Source organism: Cervus canadensis, chromosome 1 (assembly GCF_019320065.1).
Source record: "Cervus canadensis isolate Bull #8, Minnesota chromosome 1, ASM1932006v1, whole genome shotgun sequence".
Lineage (NCBI taxonomy): Eukaryota > Metazoa > Chordata > Mammalia > Artiodactyla > Cervidae > Cervus > Cervus canadensis.
Window position 1 is genome coordinate 50,670,144 of NC_057386.1, and position 17,177 is coordinate 50,687,320.

At 37.5% G+C, this 17,177-nt stretch overlaps 1 protein-coding gene across 2 annotated transcripts in view; it reads left to right on the forward strand.

The window, feature by feature from the left end:
• The window catches only part of HSF5 (heat shock transcription factor 5), a 49,902-nt gene that overhangs the window by 18,086 nt on the left and 14,639 nt on the right, over positions 1-17,177 (forward strand). For both annotated transcript variants that reach the window (XM_043483028.1, XM_043483027.1), the window contains exons 4-5: positions 1,051-1,572; positions 3,439-3,616. In XM_043483028.1, coding sequence (XP_043338963.1) covers positions 1,051-1,572; positions 3,439-3,616 — 700 coding nt within the window. The remainder of the gene's footprint in view (positions 1-1,050; positions 1,573-3,438; positions 3,617-17,177) is intronic.

Here is a 17,177-nt window from a genome sequence, read left to right on the forward strand (position 1 = left end):
AATTATAAAGTTTCTCTGAACTTTAGTTCCACTATTTGGAAATGGAGATTATCACATTTCATTAACCTCTTATGAGGATTAAATGAAATAATGTACAGAAAGCACTTTGTGTATGCCTGCAATGTAGTAACAACTCAATAAATGGTGTACAGCTGTAGTCCAGTAGCTTGATGTTTAAGCCATTTAGATTTACATTATTTGGCATTAGTGGCCTTTGAATTATTGATGCAATCTTTGTAGTCTGTTTGGCGACATTGACTCACTACCTATTTTGTTTAATTATAACTCTTCTGTATCTTATGTTTATAACCTGATATAGTCAGCAAACAATTACTGAATACCTATTCTGTGCAAAACTCTGCATTTGGCAACAACTCAGTACGTATTTTATTTAATCATTACTCTTCAGCATTCTGTGTTCATGGCTTGAGGTTGTCTACCATCAGATGTAACTGTGCACAGTACTATGTATAAGAGAATACATCTTGACGATATCAGTCTAAAAGTGACAGCTATTTTAATCTATTGTTTTAGTATTAAAATAATCTCAAGAAAGGACATTTGATATTCCATCCATTTTTTCCCCAGATTATTTGGAACAGAATATCAGTATTTCCCCCTGAATCTATTGAAGCATTGGCGGACTTGTGAGCAGCCTGTGTTTATTTCCTTACTACATTCCTAAAACAGTGTATGTTTTTGTCTGTCAACCTTTCTGATAGAATTTGATACATAGACATTTTATCATCAAATAGGTATTTGGATACTATAGCTTGTTTTTGATTTTGTGTACTTTAACCCTGAGAATTATTGATCCATTCCAATATTAAAACTTAGCATAGTGGTTGACATATAATAGTTCGTGTGCTAATGCTAACAATAGAGTTAAAGGTACCACTGCCGAAAACTTGACTGGCATTCAAGTTTTCTTAGTGAACTTCAAGTTTAATTTGTTTATGTTTAGCATTCATCAGTGTAAATGTTTTTGCTTTCCTCCTTAATCTCATATTTGATTTTCTATCCAAAGAATCCTATTTTCTCTTTTCCCAGAATCCTCCAATGCAGTCTTCCTATCCAGTTGAATTTCTGCCTTCTAATTGGCCTTGCAGTGCTACTGATGAAAGTAAAAAGACAGAAGTAAACCTAGAGGCTGTTTTTCAGATAGTAGATGAGTTGCATTCCTCCCCTAAATTGGAGATGGTCAAGGTGGAGCCTGTTGAGAATCAGTGCTCAACATCCCAGTCTAGTAGAGGCCAACATATCCTAGCTAATTCAAACAACAGCAATCCATCTTCCACAAGTCAGGCTAGCCAGCTGGAGCCACTTACTCCTGTAGGCTCAGATATTACGTCTTTTGTGGTCGGAACAGAACAGGCAATTACCTGCTCTCTACCACAGTCACCTGAGTACATCTATACCATCCACCCAGCTCAGCCTGTTGAAAATACTACAATGCAAGAGCCTGCAATCAACCAGCAAGCTCACATCAAACTGAAGGAGCAGCTGAGTCATAATCCATCGCCATCTCCAGTAGTGTTTGTGCAGGAAGGGCTACCATTCAGCACGCACCAGGTAAGAGGCAAAGAAAAATTCCTAGTAATGTTCAGAGGTACCTGGTGCTTCTTGCTAAGGACTGTTGTAGTGGGGACTTTGTCCTGGTTTTATTTGGGTTTAATACGAGTTCATTATGCTTTCCGGAAGGATCATGTCCCAGTGGTTGTGCACAAAGCATTTCAGAAAGAAGTAACCTGAACTGTCAGGCATGCTCTCATTATGTTATGGTTTGAATGAGCACTGTGGTATAAGATTTACCAATATTTTCATGTTAAAAACATCCTCTGAGTTTCACTTCCAAACTTAATTTGAATGGACTAGGTGTGCCTGCCTGATTAAATTCCACTTCTCAGATGGATGGTTTATCTCATAGATAACATCAGGACTTTCCTGGCCATTTGTAGCGTGGAGGTAAAGAGATGCTTGGAAGTATTTTCATACTTTCTTACAGCATTATTGGATTCTAATTTGACTTGAGAGCATATTGCGTGTGAATGTCCTTGCTAATATTCTCATTCCTAAAGTAGAATTCTGACTCTGGTTTGAGAGATATATTCTGAAAGTAGAGAATAATCCTTTATCACTGCTAGCTTATGACCAGAAAATGAATAAACTCGCATTCTAAAATATAAAAGTATATCCAAATTAAAATCACTTTTGTGATTAAGTATTTTTTTCTCAATCCTAGCCTGATATATATGTATTTCATTTTGGATTTTTTTCTTTAATGGAGTTGAAAATGTCTTCATCTTTAGAGCTTCACAAGATAATTTTTTGGCAGCAGTGTGTGTATTTTGGCCACACCACGTGGCTTGTGGGATTTTAGTTCCCTAACCAGGTATTGAACCTGGGCCCTCAGGAGTGAGAGCATGGAGTCCTAACCTCTGGACAGTGAGTGAAGCCCCCGGGCCGTTTTTTCTTAAGGCATTCTTTTCTGGCTAACTTAAGAGCCAAATGTCTTAAGGTTTCTATCAACTCATTGTCCTTTTTGAGCCCAAACATTGAGACCCAGTATACTATGTATTAAAATAATATTATAAATTCAGTAGACCAGAGATAGGCCCTTTGTGTTTCAAATACGCCTGTGAAAAGATCATGAAATGTGTCTTTATTCCTTCATAGTCACATCCAAAATATTAGATTTCATACCTTAAAATTGCATTCACATAGTTTCTTTAAAAAAATTTGGATATCACAGCTTTTGAAAGCTGTATTTTGAACTTCTAGCCCTACTTTAACATATAGTTTTATTTTAAAATAAATTCATTATTATATAGAATATTTCAGAAATTGGTCAACTTGACAAAGGGATTAGGTATTCTGAAGAAAACATAGGAACTCCAAGAAACAAATCTATGTATCATAAGCAAGGCAGATCTAGATTTTATAGGGGCTGAAGCTTATGCAATTTTGAGAGCCTTATTAAGACGAAGAAACCAAAATTAGTAGAATAAAGTATTCACAGCCCCTCTGACATCATCCAACAGGATCATACCTACGGCCATTCCAGTATCACCAAGAGGGGAAATCTGATGGAAGAGATGTTAGAATGGGAAAAGATAGTGGTGTTAACCAGTTATAAATTGTGTGTGTGAATTTTGTTTAAAAAATGAAGCTTCATGGTGAATCTTCCTCTGGTCATAGGTACATATTTTAGCTGCATAGACATTTCAGTGGTTTCTGTATGGGGAAATATACATCTTACTACCAAAGATTCAGGTTAGCTTAATAAAATTGGGTAGCATCATTCATAAGGATTAAAAAGCTTTAACGATCATGTTTGTTTAATCATTTTTCTATAATAGAACTCCTCTGATAAAATATCTTAATTTTTAGTAGCTGTTTGGGGGTAATTTGGAATAATGAGTGGGTTTAATATTTTAGGTGGATGCCAGTATAAAATGCCAGACCAATCCACCTGAGAATATCTTGCCTTCAGAACAAATGGGATTCCTTATTTCCGAAATGGGGCCTGCTAGCAAGCCTAGTAAAGACATGGGTTTATCCACTCCAGCCAGATACAGAGAGCGAAGAAGCAACTCACAGCAAGGAAAGTCCCCTGGTAAGGACTGTTGTGATCTGGAACACTCGCGGTAGGCTCACAGTGTGGAATTAATTTCTGAGTGGTCTTCAGCTATTATTCATGGTTACACTTATCACATTGCTGCTTAATATAACTGTGATTTTTAACTCTATTTTCTTAATTATCCCTGTAAAGTTAAGTCCACATTATATTTCAGTATTGCATGTAAAAATATGAGCTTTTGCAAAGAGAACATAGTGAGTAAAAGCAAAACAATTTGGATTATTTAACTAGGAGAATGCAAGGATGAAAGATGGTTTAATAACTGCTTCAGATGCCAAAGACTTTGTAATTACAGGAGTACTTGTTCTTTTATTAGCAGAGTATAGTACAAAAGGGCATGTTCTTAAATTGTGGCAAGAAAAAATTAGATGGACATTGAAGATATTACCCTGAGCATATTATAAAGTATAACTCTGTATCAGTAGGATTTTTCTTGTGGTTTGTAGGAACCCAGAGTTGGTGTTTGTTTTAGTACAGTTGGTGTTACTCTTTCTAGGGGTATGGACAGAATCTTTTTAAAGAAAATAGTGACATTTAATAAAATATGTTTCTTGTATGATATGATCCAAAACCAAATCATCAAAGTTTTCAGTAGACAATGTGAATTTTATTAAATTATATGCATGTCAGATGTGTGCAATTCAGTGAATTAAGCAGTCAGGTCAAACAGTCATGTTAACCTATAAAAATTAGAAGAATCTTGGGAACTTCTGGAGAATTTTCCCCAAAAGTAAGCTAATAGTAACATGATCAAGGTGTTGTTTATTTATTTTTTTTTTAAATTTTTTTATTAGTTGGAGGCTAATTACTTCACAACATTTCAGTGGGTTTTGTCATACATTGATATGAATCAGCCATAGATTTACACTTATTCCCCATCCCGCAAGGTGTTGTTTAGACTCACAGGGTTTTTTTCTGCAAAGTGCCATTTAGACCATGTCTCCCCGTTCATACTGTATGCACTGTTTGCTGAATGCAGGGTAGGCAAGGTGTGAGCTAAGAGGTTGGAAGAAAACTAGAGGAGCTGTAGGAACTGCAGCTGTTTCTTCTCTCTTGGCTGGTACAGCGGCTGTAGCAGCAGACATAACATAACCTCCCTCAAGGGCTTTCCAGGTGGAACTTATATATGCTTACAGAACACAAGTAGCCCATGGCCAAGCACGTACCTCATGACACACATGCTCAGTGCTATCCAACTCTTTGCAACCCCATGGACTATATACTGGAGTGAATAGCCTTTCCCTTCTCCAGGGATCTTCCCAACCCAGGGATTGAACCCAGGTCTCCCTCATTGCAGGCTGATCTTTACAAGCTGAGCCACAAGGGAAGCCTTATAAATGATCTCAGTTACATAATCATTATTCACAAAACGTGGGGCGAGAGAGAGGGCGTGAGGAGAGAGAGCCTGACCACCACCATCTTGGCTTATTTGCTCTTTCCCTACTGAACAAAAACTATCTGGACCACTCATCTTATTTGGTAAACTTAACTTGTACAGTTGCTTTTAGTTGAGTATATGATCCAGTCTGTAATCAGAGATTAAGATTTCTTACCACCGAAGATGTTCAAAACAATGGCATAGACTTTAAAGGCAATTTAGAAAAGGACAGTAGTGAATATTCACTGCATACTCATTTTTATGCCATACTACAAACTTGATGAAAGTGGTATTGTCATCTCCTTGAAAGATCAGGAAACTTAAGCTTGGAGAGGATAAGGAACTTGTTCAAGATCACATTAATTTAGCTAATACTCTGCTCACAGTCCTTCTGTTGACTGTGCCCTTTGATGCACAGAAGTTTTTAAGTTTGACATTGTCCCATGTGTCTATTTTTGCTTTTGTTGCCTGTGCCGTTGGTGTCGTATCCAAGAAATCATTGCCAAGCCTAGTGTCATACAGTTTTTACACTGTGTTTTCTTTCAGGTGTTTCATAGTTTTAGGTCTTATATTTAGGTCTTTAATCCATTTTGAGTTAATATTTGTAGATGATGTAAGACAAGGTTCCGCCTTGATTCTCTTGCATATGGACATCCAGTTTTCCCAGCACGATTTGTTGCAGAGAGCTTTCCCCATTGAGTGTTTTTGGCATCCTTGTTCAAGGTGATTGACCATATGTGTGAGGATTTATTTCAGGTCTCTATTCCAGTCCATTGGTCTGTTTTTCTGTATTTATGCCAGTACCATATGATCTCTGTTTAACTATTCAGTTCTGCTGTTGTAGCTCAAAAGCAATCATAGATAATACATAAGTGAATGGTTGTGGCTACATTTCAGTAAAACTTTGTTTACAAAAAACAGGTGCTGGGCCCAGTTTGACCTAGAGATTGTAATTTGCCAAGCCCTGAGTTAGACTAACAGCTTATTTCTGAACAACAGCAATGGAAGCCAGAAAGGAGTAGAATCATATTTTCAATATACTAAAAGAAATATGCAGTCCTGGAAATCTATACCCAGCAGTGATGAAGGCAAAAATGAAGACCTTTTCAGATAAACACAAAATCAAGAGCGTGCACCACAGCAGATAAACATTAAAGAAAGTTCTGCAGGGTGTTCTTCAGGCAGAGGAAAGCAAGGAGACATATTGTAGTTTGTGTAGTTGGTGTAGGATAATCACCAACATAATAGAAACAATCCAAAAAAAAAAAAAAAAAACGGGGGGGGGCAGGAAAGGAGGAAGAAAGAAATGCAAAATAAGGAAAAGAGAAAACAAATAATTTAAGAGATTGACCCAAATTCAACCAATACAACTATTATATATGTAAATGGTCTTAAAATGTCAGAGGCAGAGATTGCTAGAGTAGATTAGAGGGGAAAGGCCTACTGTAGGCTGACTACAGGAGACATGTATTGGAAGTAAGTGGATGGAAAAAGAACAAGCAAACAGGAAGTATAAGGTGGCTGTTATGATTATTCTTAAATATCAGATAAAACAGACCTTAAGACCTAGAGTGTTAAAAAGAGGGCCACTTCATAATGATAAACAATTTATCAGTGAGGTATGACAAAGAATGTTCAAACTACCACATACTTGTGCTCATTTCACATGCTAGCAAGGTAATGCTCCAAATCCTTCAAGCCAAGGCTTCAGCAGTACATGAACCAAGAACTTCCAGGTGTTCAAGCTGGATTTAGAAAAGGCAGAGGAACCAGAGATCAAATTGCCAACATCCGCTGGATCATAGAAAAAGCAAGGGAATTCCAGAAAAACATCTTCTGATTCATTGACTATGCTAAAGACTTTGACTGTGTGAATCACAACAAACTGTGGAAAATACTTAAAGAGATGGGAATATCAGACCACCTGAACTGTCCCCTGAGAAACCTGTATGCAGGTCAAGAAGCAGTAGTTAGAGCTGGACTTGGAACAGTGGACTGGTTCCAAATTGGGAAAGGAGTAAATCAAGGCTGTATGTTGTCACACTGCTTTTTTAACTTACATGCAGAGTACATCATGCGAAATGCCAGCCTGGATGCATCCCAAGCTGTAATTAAGATTGCTGGGAAAAATATCAGTAACCTTATATATGTAGATGATACCTAATAGCAGAAAGTGAAGAGGAAATAAAGAGCTTCTTGATGAAGGTGAAAGAGGAGAGTGAAAAAGCTGGCTTAAAATTCAACATTCAAAAAACTAAGATCATGGCATCTGGTCCCATCACTTCATGGCAAATAGATGGGGAAAAAATGGAAACAGTGACAGACTTTTCTTGGGCTCCAAAATCACTATGGACAGTGACTACAGCCATAAAATTAAAAGATGCTTGCTCCTTGGAAGAAAAGCTATGACAAACTAGATGGTATATTAAAAAGCAGAGACATCACTTTGCCGACAAAGGTCCGTATCGTCAAAGCTGTAGTTTTTCCAGTAATCATATACAGAAGTGAGAGTTGGACTATAGAGAAGGCTGATTGCTGAAGAATTGATGTTTTCGAACTGTGGTACTGGAGAAGACTCTTGAGAGTCCCTTGGACTGCAAGGAGATCAAACCAGTTAATCCTAAAGGAAATCAACCCTGAATATTCACTGGAAGGACTGATGCTGAAGCTGAAACTCCAAAACTTTGGCCTCCTGATGAGAAGAGCCGACTCATTTGAAAAGACCTTACTCCTACACTTTGATGCAAAGAGCCAACTCAGTGGAAAAGACCCTGCTGCTGGGAAAGATTGAGGGCATGAGGACAAGGGGATGACAGAGGATGAGATGGTTGGATGGCATCTGTGACTCACTGGACATGAGTTTGAGCAGACTGGGAGATAGTGAAGGACAGAGAAGCCTGGTGTGCTGCAGTCCATGGGGTCAAAGAGTCGGACTCGACTAAGTGACTGAAAAACAGCAACACATCAATTATAAATGTGTTTTGTGTAATAATGGAGCTTCAAAATCCAAGATACAAAATAACAAAAATTAAAGAGAAACAGACAATTCCTCAATGTACTAGGATGTTTTAATACTTATATAAGCAGTTGATAGAATAACTAGACAAAATAGCAGTTAAAGACATAGAAGATATGAACAATGTAATCACCTTGATCTAATTGGCATTTTTTGAACACTGAGCATCCAGTGCTTGCAGAATATATACATTGTTCTCAAGTGCATATAGTACATTTACCAGATAGGTCATTCACTGGGCCATAAGACAAGTCTCAATACATTTAAAAGAATTGAAGTCATACAAAGTGTATTTTCTGAATACAACAGATTAAATTAGAAATCAATAACAAAGAAATTAGGAAAAGATCAAATATCTGGAAATAAACATACTTCTAAATAATTTGTGACTCAGACAAAATCACAAGAAAAATTAGAAAATATTTTTAACTGACTGACAATCAAAATACAATATCCAAGTTTGTGGGATGCAGCTAAAGCAGTGTTAGAATCAAACATACAGCTTTAAAGGCTAATAGAAAATAAGTAAGACCTAAAATCAATGACCTGAGGTTTTACCATATGAAACTATAAAGAGAAGAGGAAAATAAACCCAAAGTAAATGTTAAAAATAAAAGCAGAGGGAATTCCCTGGTGGTCCAGTGGTTAGTACTCAGAACTTTGGACTTTCCACCTCCAAGGGTGTGGGTTCTATCACTAGTCCAAGATCCCTAGAACTAAGATCCCACAAGCCACGCAACACAGCAAAAAATAAATAAATAAAAGTAGAAGTCAGTGATATAGAAGACAGACAATTGAGAAGACTAACAAATATAAAGCTAGCTCTTTGAAAAGATTGACAGTTTTGACAAACTGCTAGCTAGACTGATCCCCGGAGATCACATACAGAACACAAATCATAACTATTAAGAATGAAAAAGAGACTAATACCTCAGAATCTATGAATGGTAAAAGGATAATAAGAGAATACCATGGAGAGTCTGGTAAAAGGATAATAAGACAATACCATGGAGAGTCTTATGTCAATGAACACAGCTACATAAATGGAATAGACACATTTCTTAAAAAATACAACTTGCCAGAATTCACACAAGAAGATCCAATGAATAGCCCTACTTCTTTTCAAGAAGTTGGTTACCAAACATTTTCCTCACAAGAAGAAAGGAAATCACAGACTTATAATCTGCATGAATATATGTGCAAAAATAATTAACAAAATATTAGTAAGTTGACTCCAACAATGTGTAAAAATGATGGACAAACCGAGGAGAGTTTGGATCAGGAATGCAAGACTTGATTGCACTTCAGATGTTAAACACTGTTATTCATCATACTAACAATAAAGGAGAAAAACTACGACAGTGTCAGTAGACCCAAGGAAAGCACTTGACAGATGTCAGCACGCTTTAGTAATAAAATCTCTCAATAACATAGGGGTAGGGGAAACTTTCAAACTGATAGAGAAACATCTATAAAATATGTTTAAAAAGCATCATGATCAATAGTGAGAGACCAAGCTGTTTCCCCTGAGATTGGGAACAAGGCAAGGATGCCCACCTGTACCACTCGTGTTCAGTATTGTACCCGTGGACCTTGCCATTGCAATAGGCAATAAAAGGAAATAAAAGATGTAAAGATGGGAAAGGAAGAAGTGAAACTGTATTTGCAGATAATATGATTACTTATGTTAAAAATCTGGGGAATGTAGCAAAACTACTAGAACAAATAAATGAATTAGCAAGGTTATGTCTTGCTTAGAAGGACATATAGTTAATATGCAAATACCGTTCCTTCTTTATAAATTAGCACACAACTGGAAAGTGAAATTTAAAAAAATCAGACAGTTACAATAGGACCAAAATCGAAAGATACCTAGGTATAAACTGAACAAAATGTCTAAGACTCGACACTGAAAGCTACAAATTTTGCTGAAAGGAATTAATAAATAAAGAAATTAACCTAAATAGAAAGATGTGCCATGTTCATGGATAAGAATACCCAGTATTATTAAAGTGACAGTTCTCCCCAAATTGATCTATAAATTCAATGCAATGCTAATCAGAATTCTAGTAGACATTTTTTCTTTAATGACAAGCTGATTCTAAAATTTAAAAGAAAATTCTAAGGACACAGATTAACCAAGGCAAGTTTTAAAAATAAAAAATTGGAGGAGGCTTTACCAGACTTACCATCCTGAATCATCAGGATGATCAAAAAAGCAAGAGTTCCAGAAAAACATCTATTTCTGCTTTATTGACTATGCCAAAGCCTTTGACTGTGTGGATCACATCAAACTGTGGAAAATTCTTAGATGGGAATACCAGACCACCTTACCTGCCTCCTTAGAAATCTGTATGCAGGTCAAGAAATAACAGAACTGGACACAGAACAACAGACTGGTTCCAAATAGTACATCTAGGCTGTATATTGTCATCCTTATTATTTAACTTGTATGCAGAGTACATCATGCGAAATGCCTGTCTGGATGAAGCACAAGCTGGAATCAAGATTGCCAGGAGAAATATCAGTAACCTCAGATATGCAGATGACACCACCCTTATGGCAGAAAGCAAAGAAGAACTAAAGAGCCTCTTGATGAAAGAGGAGAGTAAAAAGTTGGCTTAAAACTCAACATTCAGAAAACTAAGATCATGGCATCTGGTCCCATCACTTCATGGCAAGTAGATGGGGAAACAGTGGAAACAGTGAGAGACTTTATTCTTTTGGGCTCCAGAATCACTGCAGATGGTGACTGCAGCCATGAAATTAAAAGACGCTTACTCCTTGGAAGAAAAGCTATGGCCAACCTAGACAGCATGTTAAAAAGCAGAGACATTACTTTGCCGACAAAGGTCCATCTAGTCAAAGCTGTGGTTTTTCCAGTGGTCATGTATGGATGTGGGAGTTGGACTATAAAACTGAGCGCCGAAGAATTGATGCTTGTGAACTGTGGTGTTGGAGAAGACTCTTGAGAGTCCCTTGAACTGCAAGGAGATCCAACCAGTCCATCCTAAAGAAAATCAATCCTGAATATTCATTGGAAGGACTGAGGCTGAAGCTGAAACTCCAGTAGTTTGGCCACCTGATGCGAAGAACTGACTCATTGGAAAAGACCCTGATGCTGGGAAAGATTGAAGGCAGGAGGAGAAGGGGACAACAGAGGATTAGATGGTTGGATGACATCTCTGACTCGATGGACATGAGTTTGAGTAAACTGTGAGAGTTGGTGATGGACAGGGAAACCTGGTGTGTTGCAGTCCATGGTGTCGCAAAGAGTTGGACACAACTGAGTGATTGAACTGAGCTGAACTGAGGAATTACCATAAAGCCATAATAATCAAAATAGTTTGGTACTGGTGAAAAGGGAGGCAATGAGATGAATGAAACAAAAAAGAAAGTCCAGAAATAGATCCACACCTATGTGGTCAATTGACTTTCAACAAAGGTGCTAAGGCAATGCAATGGAGAAAGGAAAGTGTTTCCAACAAAAATTAACATTTACCCATGCCTGACACCTCACATAAAAATTAACTAAAAAAAAAGGGGAATAAAAAAGAAATTAAACATACTTTACAGACCTAAATTTAAAACCTACAACTATAAAACTTCTTAGAAAAAAAAAAGACAAGCTTTGCTTCTCTGGGCAAAGATTTCTTAGGACACAAAATATATGATCAATAAAGAAAAAATTGATGAACTGGATTTCATCAAAATTTAAAACTCTTGCTCTTTGAAAGATATCTTTCAGAAAATGAAAAGGCAGGCCAAAGACTAGCAAAAAATATTAACAACACATATATCAAAACAAAGACAGTATCTAGAATGTGAAAAGAACTCTTACAATGCAATTGAAAGTTGAGGAGACAACAGGAGGAGACATTTTTCAAAAGAAGATATACAAATGGTTAGTAAGCACATGAATAGATGTTTAATCATCAGACAAGTCAGATTAAAACTACAATGAGAGAGACTTCCTTGGTGGTCTGATCACTAAGACTCCAAGCTCCTACTGCAGGGGGCCCAGGTTTGACCCCTGGTCAAGAAACTAGATCTCATATATGACAACTAAGAGTTTGAATGCCACCCCTAGAGATCCAGCATGCTGCAGTGAAGATTGAAGATCCATTTTGCCAAAACTAAGACCTGGCGCAGTCAAATAAATATTAAAAAAAGAGATACCGCAGCACACACCAGTTAGAATGGCTAATATTTTTTAAAAATATAACCATACCAGGTATTGACGAGGCATCTGGAACTGGTAATTTAAAATAGTGTAACCACTTTTGGAAATAGCTTGGCAGTTTCTTAAAAATCAAGTTAAACATGTTTCTGCTACCCAACCCACCCATGATGGGTGGAGAAAGACTATTACACAAATATACTTGGCAGTTTATTTGTAGTAGTTAAACAGCCTTGGACTTCCCTGGTGGCTCAGATGGTAAAGAATTCGCCTGCAATGCAGGAGACCTGGGTTTAATCCCTGGGTTGGGGATCCCCTGGAGAAGGGAATGGCAACCCACTACACTATTCTTGCCTGGAGAATCCCATGGACAGAGGAGCCTGGTGGACTACAGTCCTTAGAGTTGCAGAGTCAGACAGGACTGAGCAGCTAAGCACACGTACCCAGAGGCCCTAGAAACGACTACAAATGTCCATTCAAAAGTGAACAGATAGACAAATTGCAGTGTACCCATGCTGCCGAATACTTTTCAGCAGTCAAAAGGAACACATCGCTGATACACACAAATCATTATGTTGAAGTGGTGCTGGGGAATACGCATGTCTTTGAAGCAATCCAGTTTTTGTTGCCTGCTTCTGCTAGAGGGGACCTAAAGTGTCTGAGGATTACTTCAGAGGCTGAACAATCACACATTTTAATCACACATTTTAACAGGCCAGGGCTTTTTATTTCTCTGGCATTTTAATTCTTTCAAAAGAACTTGGAAGACTTTTGTTTCTCTTTGGTCGTTCCAAATATGTGTTAGAGATCTCATCTAGGTAGTTTTTAAGCCTGAAAAGTCTGGTATTTGATTTACTGTTTGCACTTTGCCCATCCTCTTCCCTCAACCTAATGGCACTTTATATTGAGATACCTGAAAAGATGGGTTTGATTGGGAATATAACACTCTTGATCTGATTTTCGTCATAGTCAATCAGAAGTACTTGAGAAAAGCTTAGAGGTACCTCTTACTACTCTTTCAAGTTGGGATATTAAAGCACACCTCAAATTACTGAACGCTAGTCAGTTGGTGACCAACCTCAGGCAGAGGAATATTTTCTTGCGTCTCTACTTGCATGCCAGCTACCTCTAGCTAGAGTTTATCTTTTCCGGTTTTGCTGAATGTATCAGGAAACAGCCAACACATTGTGAATTTTTTCAGCCTTTCCCCTTCTGGTTACATGCCCATTGGCATGTGGTCTGCTTTCCAGGGTATCACAGGCAATGATTTTACCAAATATTTTGACATGGATTACAGAGATCACCAACATTCTAGCCCACTGTGTCTCAACTACCTGCTGTCTGACTGCTGAGCCAGAATCACATATTTTTATTGGAATTACAAGCAGCACCTCACTTACAGATTCCAAATTCCATATTAATCCACGTATGAATTAGGCTACTGTAAAAAGCAAAATACCAGTGTCTTAAACAATTTAGAAGTTGGTTTTCTTCCTCGTGTTACAGTCTGAGAGTAAGCTGTCCAGAGGCGATGTGGCAGCCTCACCTCTCTGCTGGCCCTCAGGTGTTACATGGTTAAAGATGGCTCATCACTCTGCCCTCACCAGCCAGCAGATTGCTGTAAACATCCCTTTCTTTTATGAGCATAATCATTGCTGTGCCACATCAGTCTGACTAGAACTTGGTCACCTGGTTGAACAGGCTGCAGGGGAGCTTGGAAATTTGACCTTTAGCTGGGGGTCATTTGCCTTTTTAAAAGAAGAGTAAATATTAGGAGACAACCAGAAGTCTCTGTTTCATGGACTTTGAGAAAATATTTACAACACAATATATAAAACATTGTATTCATTATACATAAAAGCTTCTACAAATAAAAGAAAGCAATCCAATAAAAAGAAATAAAGTTATATTACTGTGTAATTCAACTGAGAGATACAAATGACCAGTAAGTGTAGAGAAGGATGTTGAACCAATTCAGCAAAATCAGTAATGAGAGAAATGTAAGTACTAAATGAACCAAAAACATTTTTTTTTCAATCTGATTGACAAAACTTGAACTGGATAAGGAAGCTGTGGTACATATACACCATGGAATATTACTCAGCTGTCAAAAAGAATTCATTTGAATCAGTCCTAATGAGATGGATGAAACTGGAGCCCATTATACAGAGTGAAGTAAGCCAGAAAGATAAAGAACATTACAGCATACTAACACATATATATGGAATTTAGAAAGATGGTAATGATAACCCTATATGCAAAACAGAAAAAGAGACACAGAAATACAGAACAGACTTTTGAACTCTGTGGGAGAATGTGAGGGTGGGATGTTTCAAAAGAACAGCATGTATACTATCTATGGTGAAACAGATCACCAGCCCAGGTGGGATGCATGAGACAAGTGCTCGGGCCTGGTGCACTGGGAAGACCCAGAGGAGTCGGGTGAAGAGGGAGGTGGGAGGGGGATCGGGATGGGGAATAGTGTAAATCTATGGCTGATTCATATCAATGTATGACAAAACCCACTGAAATGTTGTGAAGTAATTAGCCTCCAACTAATAAAAAAAAAAAAAAAAAAAAAAAAAAAAAAAAAAAAAAACTTGAACTGTTGATAATATTCAGGTTTGACAAAGATGTAGGATACACTGTTTGATAATTGGAATGTAAATTTGTAGAGCCTTTTGGAGGGCAGTCTGACATGGTCTGTAAATAACTAAAATACTCATATGCTTTGACTTAGAAACTCCTAGGAATCTTTCTTACAAAGTTCACTATAGTGTGTTATTTATAGTAACAAACATTTGGAAAAAAGCATAAATGCCTGATAATGGAGAACTGGACAAACTGATAAATTCATGTAATGAAATACTATGCAATCATTTAACAAAATAAAGTAGATTGATATGTTTTTTACTTGGAAAGATAGTGTTCACAGTATGTTAAGTGAATGAAGCTAATTACAGTACAATATGTCTAGTACAACCTGCTTTCTAGAATGGGAAATATATATATACACTGTAAAATTATATTAAAAAGTCTGAAAATGAATAAAACTGATACATGTAACAGTGGTTACCTCTGGGGAAGTAAAATTGGAGGTGTAGAAAGGTATTTTTTACTTTCTAATTTGTGTATGAGTATACATAATGGTGGGATTATGGGGAAATCTACCTTTTTGTATTTTTGTAGCTTTTTAAAATTGAAAAAAATTTAATATAGTTTAAATACTGTAAAGAGTTTCTTTATACTTTATAGTATGAATATAAAAGCCTCAAAATGATAGAAGTGATCAATTTAAAAAGTATTTTGAAAAAAAATTTTATATGCCAAATATCAATGTGACTTTTGAGATTTAGATATGATTGACTCAAGCTAACCTTATCCCACACTAAAAATTCTTTTTCAGGACTTCTGAGAACTTCTAGGGTTTACAATGGCTTTTAATTTTGAGTTTCTGCTTTTGCAGAAACATTAATTTCTCACCACTTGCTCTTTGCTGGACCACGTGTGGAGTCAGCCTTCTTGCTTTGATTGCCCCCTCCACCCCCCACCCCACCCACCACTGCTCTGCCTGCAACCCCCAGCAGTTATATAAGGTATTCATATGTGTCACATAATTTTCTGATTTGGTGGCGTAGAAAAGGTTTGCATTTAAAATATTGCAGATAATTTAAATGGAACGTGAACTATTCTTTTTAAAGAGCTGCAGTTACTTCACAGTCTTTGGCCCTTGCCTGTCGCTGGCCGGTGTGGGCTCCTGCCGCGGCGCCCTCGTTCCTGCACTGGTACCACAGCTTCCCTTCTCTGGTCCCTTTCTTCCCCTGTTCTGCCAGTGCACCCCTAATTCTGTGTCACAGGCAGAGAAGGCTAGGCGTCGGCTTCCCAACCAGGCCTTGAGACCTCATCTTGCCCAGAGAAAACAGGATATATTGTCAAGATACATTCTTCAGCAGACAGTTACCTCCCCAAGGGAGACTCTGGTGCCTGCTGTTAAAATAATTTCCTCTCTTTCCCTCCATACTGTGGTTGTAAGTGTAACTGATAAGGCAGTTAGCATATTATTTTTCTTAACTCTTATGTCCCCACCCCCTCACCCTCCACCCCACCCCCACCCCGCCTCCATTCCCCAGTAAAGCCTAATTCTTTTTTGGTCAGTGGTGTTGATAGGTGAGTCTTAATTGACCTTGGCTTCCTGCCGTGAAACAGAGGAGTTGTGAAATGTTGACATTATTATGACATCTAATCACACCTTCATATTATTAGGGGCAGGGAGCCAGTGACTTGTGCTTAAACTAGAACATCCTTGCTAAAACGTTAGCTCTAAATATTTATTTTTAAAAATGTATTTATTGGCTGTTGGGTCTTAGTTGCCACCTGCAGGACCCTCAGTCTTCATTGTGTCACGTGGGGTCTTTAGTTGCAGCACATGGGACCTAGTTCCCTGACCAGGAATAAAACCCAGGCCCCCTGCATTGGTAACATGGAGTCTTAGCCACTGGGCCACCAGGGAAGTTCCCAGGAATTAGCTTTTGTATGCAAATATAAGAAGAAATACAGTTCATGAATTTGCAAATTATTCTTCCTTGATAGAACTTAGTCTAACAAACAGTTGGGCTATAAGAACATTGGTACATATAAGGTCCTATGGCATTAAAAGATTTTAACCACATTCAGTGTAAGATTTACATACTGTTAGAGGCTGTACAATACAGTCAACAGGAAGAAAGCTTCTGGTATTAGAAAAAAACTAAATTAAAATCTGGATTTTGTTGTTTACTGAGCCTCAGTTTGATCTGTAAAATGAGGATAATAAGACATATGTTTATATAAAACATAACTGACTTAGTATGGTGCCTGGTATATAGAAAATACATGGTAGCAATAGAATTTTAGCAAAATTGTTATTTTCATACTTATTATTTTGATGTTTATTACTGTCAAGTATTTTTCAAGATGAATGGTC